This window comes from Haplochromis burtoni, unplaced genomic scaffold, assembly GCF_018398535.1.
Source record: "Haplochromis burtoni strain Fernald_Lab_line unplaced genomic scaffold, NCSU_Asbu1 Contig_110, whole genome shotgun sequence".
Classification (NCBI taxonomy): domain Eukaryota; kingdom Metazoa; phylum Chordata; class Actinopteri; order Cichliformes; family Cichlidae; genus Haplochromis; species Haplochromis burtoni.
The window spans coordinates 1,765,215-1,777,431 of NW_024582471.1; the positions used below are offsets into that span (position 1 = coordinate 1,765,215).

General features: G+C 41.5%; 1 protein-coding gene across 4 annotated transcripts in view; it reads left to right on the forward strand.

Moving 5' to 3' along the window:
• Nucleotides 1-281: 281 nt before the first annotated feature.
• pax5 (paired box 5) overlaps nt 282-12,217 on the forward strand; it is a 50,111-nt gene continuing 38,175 nt past the window's right edge. For 2 of the 4 annotated variants that reach the window (XM_042223414.1, XM_042223416.1), the window contains exon 1: nt 282-454. In XM_042223414.1, coding sequence (XP_042079348.1) covers nt 409-454 — 46 coding nt within the window. In that variant the 5' untranslated portion in view covers nt 282-408. Of the gene's footprint in view, nt 455-475; nt 7,306-12,217 lie in introns of those variants that run through there. The other 2 variants (XM_042223415.1, XM_042223417.1) reach the window with 1 other exon arrangement.

The window sequence follows — 12,217 nt, forward strand, 5'->3', positions numbered from 1 at the left end:
GAATTTGTGTGTGCAAGCTCGTGCAGGAAAAGGACAGGACATGAGCGCACATTGAGAAAGCGGCTCTTTTACTCGGCGTGATCATTTCACGCTTCCCCCCGAAGCCTTTTTTCCACCTAAAGCGTTTAGTTGCAGCTGACTGAGCACTTGCAGGGAGTGCAATAGGGAGCGGAAGGGTCGAATTATTTCAACCTACAAGTCGCCCCAAAAGTAGGGGACAAAAAAAGGGGGGGGAGGGGGGGAGAGAAAGGGGGAGAGAAGAAAACTGCCCCAGAAAGGGAGAGAGATAGGGAGAGGGAGAGAGAGAGAGAGAGAGAGGAGGAGAGGGAGAGGGAGACGCTGGAAAAAAGTTTTTGATCTTTTCCTTTTTTCTCCCTCCATCGCCTCCCCCTGTTCTAACCGAGTAACATGGACCAGGGGCCCAAGAGTCCTGCGCTGCGGCTGGGAAGAGCAGGTAGGGTCGCGCCGTCTCACTCTGGCTATATTTTTGCTCTCATCAAGAGCTAGAACTCATCTGCTTATCTAGTGAACTCGTGCTTTTCTTGCTTTTAATTTTATTTACGACAAAACTTTTAAATTGACGTTAAAGTTTAGCTTTTTACAAACGTTTCTTTAAAAAAAAAACTTGCTTTAAAGCCGTTCTAAGTTATTAAACTATTACAAAAACTATAAAAAAAGTTTCTGGAGTTGATCTCTGCAATGAAACACTCCGTAAACTTTTGTGCTAACTTTGAAGTGTAAAACGTGCTTTTCTTGCAATGTTTTCTCTCAAGTTTGTGACTTTTGTGGACAAGTGAAGAAACTTTTAGTCTTCGTGTTGCTGTCTTTTAGAAATTCCTTAGGCTTCATTTAAAGAGATAAAAAAGATAAAAAATGTGCCTGAGTGCTGTCGGTTTATAATTTTGCTTCTTTAAAAGATATGTTTTGGTGTTTATTTGCTATTTTGTATTTATTATTATTTTCGTCATTTGCTGGCAGAGAAGGAAAAGTGGCTGAAGTTGCTGGGTTTGGGTGGCATTGAGCTTCAGGTCATCTCCACGTGTTGGTCAATCACCTGATGGGGTTAGCTTAGTACCGAGTGGGTGATTAGAACTGAAAGGCAACGTGGATTTGAGCAAGATCGTGGTCCCTGTGTATCTCCACGTCTCACAAATGTATGTGTAAAATGCGTCTTGTGAGGGTGGCCATGTGAAATATTTGTTTTTCTAGTTTGTTAAACAGAAGTTGGCGTCTCTGGTCGTTTCAGTCAAATGCAAATCTCTAAAGGATGTGAACTCGACTCTTTCCTTCGTGTCTCCATTATTTTATTCAACAGGTTAATCTCCTATAGGCCTATTCATAAAACAGCAGGGTCTGGTACAGCAATGGATCAGGCCATCGACCTTGTTATGGCACCCAATGGATATCACATCATTTCATATTGCTGCCCGCTGTGTCTGCATTGATAAAACGTCGTTTGTCATTAAGAAACTGTGGGTAGGTGATCAGCCTCTTTGAACGGGCTCCACGCAGCTTTTTTTCCTCCAGAAAAGCAACATCTGCTTTCATGACCCCTCCTTTTGCCTGTTAGAAAGAATATTGAAATGTACGCTCACAGATTTAAGACAGCTGTTGAATAACATTTTTAATAGAGGTTCAGATTGCAGTTAATGCTGTTTTGGGCATTCATTTATACTATATTGCGTCAAGGAGGACTTTTGAGAGCATGGCACTTTGTCTTGAAATAGAATTTTTTTTTTTTTATCTTGGGGTCACCCTTCTTTGAAAATTTCTCTACAGATGATGCCACTGCTCTGTAAGACAAGCCAGGGCTCCTCTGCAGTCTTTTGTGGAGTGGGCCTAGCCCCTGATAAACGGTGAAAACGATGGGATTTGTAGCAATTGGATGATAGCCTTTTAGCCACTGAGGAAATCAGAGTTTAAAGGAGGGCCCCTCCCATGCTGATGTGTAAAGTCTTCTGGGCCCGGGGCCTGTACCTACGGCCTCTCCATGTTTCCTCTCACTTTAAGATACGTGCCTGGAGTACAAAGGAGAATCAATGGGGAAGAACATGAATCTAGAAAAGCTTCTGGTAGTGCGTGAAAGAGCAAAGCTCGATTCTTTCCATTTAGCTTGGCTGTTATTTCTGTGAATTATTATTAAAACAACAACAACAACAACAACAACAACAACAACAACAACAACAACAACAACAACAACACGCAAGGCATTTATCTGTCTTATAAGACATTTTCAACACTCGTATATGATGTTAGCTCCCCTTGGCCTGTCTTCTGTCCACAGTAAAATACAGGTGTATTGAGAGTAATACGACTCACTCAGTGATATCGTTTCTCTGCGTATATTCTTCTGCGTCATTCTCTACCAGCCTGTTTTTATGCAGGCGCCTCGGAAACCCAGTGAACTGCTCTGCACTACTCTGACCATTCAAGCTTCATCTACAGGATTTGTGTTTTCCAAAAGTCAAAGCTGACACGCCACCGTATAAAAGTTGTTGACCAAAACGCTCACTAAACTGTGCAGAGTACACTATGTGATGCACAACCGATACCATGAAAATGGAAGAGAGAAAGAAGTGAGGCAGGGGAGGGGAGGGAGAAAGACAACCATGACCTCACATGGCGTAGCCTGCTTTAGCTTTGACCTCAAGTGCCCCATCATAGTAGAGAAACTAGGCTGATATACGGCCATGAGGCCTTTCTATTCCACCTGGCAGATGACAGACTGGTCTTTACTTGCATTATGAAAGAGCCAAATGATTACAAATAGGACCATCTGATCGGGCCTGTGGGTGGGACAAGCAGTCTCAGTGATTTACCTGCTCGGCACACGGTCGAGTTCCACCCCGGGAAGTCCAGGACGGTTCACTCTCTAGTCCATATATTTTATTTATTAGTTATGACTTTTATATTTTATAAGCAAATGAAAACTTAAGAAGAGATACGGGAGCTTTCTCATTATGTTTACAGTCAGCGGGCGTGTAATAAACGAGCTGGTGGAGTTAACATGCGCTATTAATTTTTCATTGCTTTTTCGTTTTGAGGCTCGGGCGTAAAAAAGCAAAACAGCCGAAGCCTTCTTGGCGGATAGAGGGAAAAGGGGAGAGCAGGAGTGAAAGGGGGGAACTCCTAAATAACAACAGTGGGTTCAATTTGTCTCCAAATGATTAGCACAACTCCACCACATTCTTACTAACGTTTAAAAAAGTCTACAAACCCTTCATCCTTCTCCTCCTCTTCTTCTTCCTCCTCCACCACTACCACCCTCCCATCCTCCCGTTTCCAGCAGTGGAGAGGTAATGAAATATGGTAATGGATTTGGATCCCCGGATTAAAGTCGTCCTACCCTGATTGAAGTTTTCTCCAAATTTCAAACCCTAAAGCAACAACAATTTGTATACATGATTGATTGTGTTTGGATTTTTTAATTGCTTATGTATTTAATTTGCAAATCGGAGAGACAAGAGCGACGGCTGTAATTTACTTCTGTGGGGAGAGAAGCGCTCGTGTCTATATCTCAGTAAATAAAAACAGACTGGGTGCAGAAGGAGAACGGATTCTCCTTCTGCACCCAGAAATACGTAAAGTATCATATGGCAGGTTTTGTTTTTGAGTCTTTGTTTGGAGACCCCTCCAAGATAGCAAAATAACCTGCTCCGCCAATACAATATATATTACGAATTTGCTAGTAGTAGTTTATATTTATATAGAAAGTAAAATGAGATATTGTCATATTTTAAAACCAGGTTCATTTAGGCCTATTTTAAACGTCACGAGGCCAGGAGATTTTTTTTTCCACTCTTGGTCCCACTTCAGAGAATTTTCAGTATTATCAGCGGTCCCCTGCTTTTCGACATTTTGTTTCGTCTTGTGGCCTAAATTCAGGCCTGAGGTGTAGGTAGCAAATCTAAATATCAAAATTAAAAATATTACTACTACTTCTTTGTGTTTTAATTTTTTTTTCTATTTTAATGTTGAGAAAAATGCAAGGCTAAAAACAGAATGAGGCTCGTCTGCTGTCTGTCGTGGTTTTTCCACGAGGCCTCATAATTGATGAATACTCAGCAAAGAGATGTGAAATATGAATGAGGATTAGCGTGGATCCTGAAAACAGGGTCTACTTTCAGTGGATTAAAGAACAGAGACGTGGAATCAATGGAGATTCATGAAAACGTATTTTGTGTTTTGGATGTCTGGGTTAGTGAAACAGACAAAAAAGAATAGAAAGAAAGAAAATGTTTGATATACAGTAATCCCGTGCTGGGATTATTGTCCTTCCTGTTTTAGGAGATATTTTGGTGCTTCTAGGCCTTCACTGGTCTACTTGGAGGACTTAACTTAAGGTATGTTCATGGTAAAGTTCCTGTAGGCCACGTCTTGTCTTCGTGTGTATGTGTGTGTACGTGCATGCGCGTAAGGGCGTGTTGCCCAAGGTTGAACGCCCCCTCGTGGTTAGTTCCGCAAACATCCCATACAGAGGAGCCAGTCTAACCAGAAAGCAAAACCCCAAAGCCTCCAAGCTTCCAGTTTTTCAGAAAGATTTCTGAAACAGCGTCAAAATGTGTTATTTTTCATTTTAGGGATAACTTTTTATTTTCTAGTTATGCTGTACTTGAGTTTACATGAGCTCTCTGGGCTGATGCGCGCTTTAAAATGAGCAGAAGTGCAGATCATGAGAGGAGCAGAGGAAAGACGCTGACAACTGCAAATCAAGAAATCTGCTAATCTAAAAAATTAAATAGACTCAATCATATCACAAACTGACCTTTTCCATAACTGTGCATTGCCTTGAGGTACATCGAGCTCGTAGGTCTTTTGAGGATAAGCTTGACAGGTAGGCAGAATAACCTAAAGACTGTTGTGGTTGTTGTTTAGGTCTCCATTGTGACACTGACTTGACAGATTGTAACAAAAGCCGCATGCTTAGTGATGCTGTTAGACGGGCAGAAATGACTTGTGCGATTCTGCCTCCTGTTTAAGTGTCTGTGAATGACTGTACAAATATATCTAATCAGAGGGGTTTATGTGCATGCGGCACATATGCACCAAAACGATTAAATGTCTAGACACAGTAAGAAGGGAAATAACACTTTTTAATTTGGCTCATGCTTTAGGCTATTTGCTTGGTTAATATTACCGGAGCGAGGCTTCGATATGCCCTCTCAAATCAGGTGGGACGAGCGCGTATTGAATCCCCTCTTGTAGTTTGGTGAGTAAACGCGCAGCTCGCCAATTGCTTTTCGTAAAAACCGACATCCGTTTGGATCCGCGATCAATTAGGTAATGAGTGGGAATGCATGTTTCATATGTTTTCTCCCAGTTGTCCCCCTAGCTAAAGATTTATAGCATTGTGCTGAACGAAGAGGGAGGAAACAGAGAAAGTATGCAGGGCCAGTTGTTTTCAAAAACACTCTGACTTTGGTAGACCTGTGCTTACGTGAATATAAAGATTTTATTTATTTTATTTATTTTATTTTAATTTTTTACTCAAACGCGTTTCCCAGAAAGGCTGTGGGCCTATGAAATCTACTTTTGTCCACTTACAGCTACAGTTACTCATGCAACAGAAAGATGGACACTTGCTATTTAAGTTCTTCAGCATCCCTTCATTTATAAAAGCCTGCTGCAACTAAGCCTCATTTTTAGTAATACTCAATTAATTAGCCATTTAATATTGACATGAATAAATTGAGCGCAAATGGGTATAAAGGCATTCGTTTTTTTTACTTCGTTAATTGAAATTAAACATATGATCATCTACTCCCCGAGCCGGGCGTCCCTTCGCTGAGCCTCACCATTGGCTGACGCGTAAATCTGCGGGGCGTCATTGGTCTACGGGATTCGCTCGAGCCAATGGCCACCCTCCCCCGCCCGATTCTATCTGGGGCTGGCGGTGACGTGTGGCTCGCGCTCACGCTGTGATTGGCCAGATTCCCTGTGAGTGACGGGCAGCTGGCCGGCGCGTGTAGGTTAGGGTTCCAGGGGGTTGGGAGCGCGGGCGCTGTCCGCAAGAGACCAGGTCCTGAAACTCGCCGTGCGCCACCGCGGATGCTGGGCGCAGGCAGCTTTCCATTGTATAGTTAAAGAAGCCCGTTTATGTACAGACTTGAATCGCAGTCTGTGGCGTTTTTTGTGCTTTGAGCGCGGAGAAAAGTAGATTTTTTTTTTAAATTTCGGAGAGAACTGTTTTTCTTCTCCGGCGCGAAAGAAATCAAAACTCACGCACAAGCCCGCATCTTCGTTTGTGCAGGGTTCCTGGTCAGCAAGGAGGAGGAAGGAGAAAGAGTGACCGAGGGCTGAGTGCTGCCTTTCGTTCCTTCAAACAAGGCAACAGATATCAAGTCATCTTCAGTACCTTCTGTTGAGAAAGAGGGAGAGCGCGTCCCCCACACACCCTCCCCCTGCACTTTTTCTGTATTTTACTTTTCTTTTTAGGGGGATGTGAATCTTCAAGATGTGAGCACTTATCCGCTGTCTTTCATGGTTTTTTATGTTGATGGGAGATAACCGAGTTTTCCAGTAGAAGCAACCGAGGACGACTTATCGCAAGAAGCAATGTGCAAAAAAGAACTTGGGACAAAATACAGCCGCGAGTGGATCTGTAACGAATATTTTTGTCTTTTAAAAGCTCTTTTTAATGTTTGTCTTTTTAAATATTTCTGAACAGACTGAGAGGAGAAAGTTCAGCCTCCGCCGGGTTAGTCTCAGTTCAGGGGTCACGGCCAGCGGACCGAGAAGGAGAGAAAGGAGGGAAGGCTACTTTGTTTATTTTGCGTATTTATTTTTTATTTTTTGGCAAAACTTTTAACATTACCTCAATATTTTTACGACCCGGGACTGGTGCAACTTGGTGATAATGAGAAGCTGAAGGAATGAAAGCTTACGCCGTCGTCTCCCTCCTCTGGTTTAGGAGACGCCAGAATAGACCCGCTGTTGTGTCCCATCCCCATGAGGAGGGGGCCCATCTTTGATTCATATTTTTGAGGCCGGTTCTTTCTTCCCCATCCAACTGCAAATCCTCCATTTTCGATGTTTAATATCGTTGTACCAGTTTATCACAAAGTGTCGCCTTGCCAGCATCGTATTTTATTTTTTAATCAAGAAGAAGAAAAAAGTCCCCTCTTTTAAAGGGAAACAGGCGCTTTTCATTCATTGGAGGTCACGGTCTTTCAGTAATATTGGCCGACTGAAGCGAGGAGTCCGGTGGCATTTTTTTAAAGACTCGTGATAGCTCGCTGGGGCCCTCCAGCCCCATCTTTCCGATGGAGATTCACTGTAAGCACGACCCGTTTGCGGCAATGCACAGTAAGTTTATGCGTTTATAATTTCCTTCATCTGCATCTGCCCTGAACTGAACTGTCTCCCAGACCGACAGCTCTGCGTGCATGTGCAACAATAACAGCAAAGAGTAAAAAATAAATAAAAAAATAAATAAAAATCATAATTCGAAGAATTGAAATGTCGATTTATTTGTAAGAATATATACAAAAACATATGAAAACGTGTTTTTTTTGTTTTGTTTTATTTAATTTAAATAGGAGCTCCCGATTTCGGAGAACTCAAAAAACAAAACAAAACAAACATTTTAGGCATTTTCTTTTTCAAATACAGAAAGTGTTTAATATTGGATTGTTTGAAAGTACTTTACAAATTTGTTGCGCACGCGTATCTTTAGGCTGCTTGTTATTCTTTCTTATTATTATTTGAAAAAAATCAATTATAAGTGACTTTACAATGTGGATATTTTCTCAGTCTTTAAATATGGACAGAAAACATTTACAAATCTTATATCTTATGAAATTATACATTTTTTGTATTACTTACCTTACCAATTGTTTCTTACAATTTAAAGCTGTATCATTTTTCATAAATGTGCATATAAAAATGTCAAGTAAGTGTAAATCGACATGAGTTTTGGGTAGAATGAGGAGCTGAGGGGATTTGTGAATCGTGTGATGAAATGCAGGTTGCGCACATTGTGTCGGATTTGATGTTTTGTGGGAGATGGTTTGCTGTGCTTCCCTCTTTTGAAGCGAAGAAGTTCAGGGGTCAGAGAGGGTCGGGGAGAGGGAAAGAGAGAGAATGGGAGAGAGAGAGAGAGAGAGAGAGAGAGAGAGAGAGTGAGAGAGAGAGAGAGAGAGAGAGAGAGAGAGAGAGACTGGAGAACAAAGCATGACTAAAAGCTGAACCTGATCCACAAACAGTAACCGCAGTGTTTCTGCACATAACCAGGTTAGACTGCACTTCACACACACACACACACACACACACACACACACACACACACACACACCACACACACACACACACACACACACACACACACACACACACACACACACACACACACCACACACGGATCCGGGAGATTTTGAGATTTTATGCGAGTACCTACAAAACTAAGCCCTCGTTTTTACCACACAGCAGGACACAGTTTTATGTAGCTCAGTGTCTTGCTTGAGGACACTTCAACAGGGTAGCTGTATATATAGTATATTCATAATATATATATATATATATATATATAATATATATATATATATATATATATATATATATATATATATATATATATATATATAATATATATATACTATACATATTAATATATATATATTATATATATATATATGCAGTGGGAAGGCTGTGCAGAAGGAGGGGGATCAACTTTTCCCTTCTCCAAAAATGTGCTGCTGCGCACCTCTGCGTATTTATGAAGAAAGAGTCAAACAGTGATAATAACAAAAAAAGAAGAAAGTCTTCTGCTAATATTAATCATTCTGAATTTGAGCACAAACCCTCTGCTGTAATTATAAGCAAAATGTCAGGTTTATTACAGTGTGCACTGAAACTACTGCAGTGTTTTGTATTTAGAGTGTTAGGCAGTAAAGACTGAAGGCTGATGCTCAAAAAGACGTTTAAACTGTTAAAAACGTTTTTTTTTTGCAAATTTACATAAAAAATGTCACCCCCTAAATCAGCAGGCTGCACGGTGGCAGTACATTTTGTGTTTTCTCTTTACACTCAAAAGTCAAATAAAGCGTCCTACAAGCGTTTCAGCGTGTGGCTAATAGATTATGCGTTATATTGCACTTTAGTCCCTGAGAGAAGCCGTGTTATGTGACTGACATAGTTTCCCACGGTGTGTTGCTCTGTGGGATTTAAAAAAAGAAAAGAAAAGAAGAAGAAGAAGAAGGAGAAAAAAAGTGCTGCACACACGTATCCAAAAGCTAGAACGAATCACGTTTCCTCTTCCCTGCCGTTTCAGCAAAGCCAATGATCCGCGGTGCTGATGGCAGCGGCGGGGCTAAAGCTATATATGTCAAAGCGCGGAGACGCTTTAAAACGATTACACCTAAAAATGTCAAAGGTAGAGAGAGAGAGAGGTCGGGAGGAATCGACTGTGACGCGTGGAAATGTTGTTGGGAGAGTTTGGATGTGCGCTCCATGCCAGTGTTGGTGTGCGTGTGTGCGTGCAAACGGGTGTGTAGGTGTACTTCACCTCATCAGGAAGTCTGTGAAGCATACGGGCCACAGACTTTTAAATTTAAAGCAGAGGCAATAACACACGACCCTAAAGTTTCATGTGTTATTTTGAGGGCGTAACAAGTGCGTGTTCGTCCCAAAAGCCTTTCCCAAATATTTTATTTGACAAAAATCGGAGGTTTTTCACCTACACGGCTGACACTTACAATTAATATTATTTTTCTTGCTATTATTTTTGCTTAAAATCTCATTCCCTACAATCATTTGCCTTACACACTTTTATAACGATGATTGAAACGTGAATAGCCCACATATGTGGCTCATAACAAGCCTGAGCACTCACTAACTTTAAAGAGTTATTTCTACCACGAGCAACACCATAAAATAGGGATATTTAAAATATCTATACCAGGTAATTGTGATGGTAATGAGTTGAATTTCATAATCACGCATTGTAATGGTAATAGAGGCATGCTGAATATTAAGTAGGCGAGGCCGTGGCCTACCGTAGAGACTCGCGAGTTATAGCGTAAAGAAAATATAGATCTGACTTTCTAATGCAGAGCTACACTGAGCCGGAACAACAGCAAAGAAATGTGGAAAAAATGGATTAATCTTAATCCAACAGATCGACTCAGACGTCATCGTCATAATCAGTGTCCGCTGCAAATATGAAGTTTACTTTAAATAATTTAGTTTTGGGGGACTTTTTCCTCTTTGAGTTTCTTTGAGCCTCGATTCTTCCACCAAATATTAATTATCCCTCTGTTCACGTAAAGAAAATACAAAATAGCACTATACGTCCAAAACGCCCGCCTGGCACATCTCACCGATCTATCCACTGTTTGCTCAAGGAAATTTGCTTCATCTGTATTCTCGCAGGCGACTTTCCAAACAGGTTTTCGGCCTAAAGTAATTTCTAGTTGTTTTTTTTCTTCCTTTCTTCCCCCTCTAAGACAGGGAGCGGAGAAAAGAGAGAGGGGACCGGTGGCGTTTTGTCGCGATTTCTCTTTTGCTTTATTTTTGAGTCGTCAGGCCGTGACGGCCCAGATGAGAGATGAGAGAGAGAGCTATGTGGACAGAGGGAAAGAGAGAGAGTAAGAGAGACACTGAGGAATGTGGCTGGAAGAGAGAGACAGAGAGCCTAATGGACCTTATTTTCTGGATGGGGGAGCGCGAATATATTCTGCTTTATCTTTGTATTTCCCCCTCCCGGAAACAGTGAATCAATCAAACGTTTAAGGTGGCGCTGGGTTCTTAAGGCAGCTCCTATAAAGGGTAAATAAATAAAATACAAGAGGGATGCATAATGACCGCTGGTCCCCTGGCAGGGTGAAAATGAAGCTGCTGTCTCTGCCAACACCCCCACACTACCACCACCTCTGGAGACTTCAGAGGTTCAGTAGAAAGATATTTAAAAGCCAAGGCTAGTAATTTGGCAAAATCTTCATTCTGCAACAAAGTCTCCTGAGCTGCTGATTGAATTTCTGTGAGCAAGTGGTTAATTTGCTTGGTCAGAGGGATGAATTACTGGCATCTGTCAGTAAACCCACCCAGCTGTGGGAACATCAGCCCGGGTTTCTTCTGTAATTAGTTTTAAGGACAAGAAAGGAAATCATTTCTTCTAAAATTAGGAGAAACTTCCGAGTTCTCTTACTCGGCCTTGCTCCGGGCTAGCACCGTTCACCTCTCCAGCCTGATGCCTAAACATGGCATATAACCCTCTGAAATGAGAACTTGTACAGCGTATTCAGAGAATTACGCTACTGAGGCCGATAAACAAATGCTTTTATAGATTTGCGTTTCTCCCTATCAGTATTTATGGGCTTAGAAAAATAAATTTCAAACACATAATCCACACAGCCTACCCCAAGAATGGTGAGAGTCTGAACGCCTAATACCAACAGTAAATACACAGATAAGTGAATAAATAGTTATCGGGAGGTTTTTGTAGGTCACAAGTCATTCCTCTCCATCTCTTTACAAAGCAAGGCGTATTTCATGCCCTGGCCCAGATAGGAAGGGTGAAAGGAACCATTTCATTTACTCTTATCTGAGGAAGGGGGAGGGAGGGAGAGCGAGAGCGAGGGAGCGTCTTCTCTGCAGATACCTTTGGTCAGGAGGAAGTAGGCTTCTATAAACCATTCTAGAAAAAAACCTTCTTTTATTCCTTGAGAGGTTATAGGAAATAATAATAAAGAGAGGAGGAGGAGAAATGCATTTACACATTTAGACAACCTTATAAGGTATTCACAGAATGTCAAAAAAGAGTCAGAGAGCTGACTTTCTCCAGTGGAGGTCAGCTGACTCTTTCTTGCTTTAAGGAAGATCTGAAACTGTACGTGTTTGAGATGTCTCTGCGAATGCTGTACAGGACTGGGCAGTGAGTATTCCCAGTAAAGTCTTAGTAGATCAACAAATTGATCCCTTATTACAAAAACAGTAGGGTCAGGGGTGCCCTGTAGGCTCCAGGAGGGTCAGCTGACTGCCTATGAATGACTATGAGCAGGCTCGTCTCTTCTACTTAAATTCTGATTATGAATTTTCTGATAAATACATAAAATCTGTTCACATGTTTTACAAAACGTATGGTTGGGAAGTTTACTGGAGGAATTAAGGGTGATAAAGGGGGCTATGATGTTGTTCAAGTTATGTAGCCCACCGGAGCAAATTTGTAAATTGTGATTTTGGATGTTTTAATTAAATAAAACTAGTTCCATTTGACTCGTTA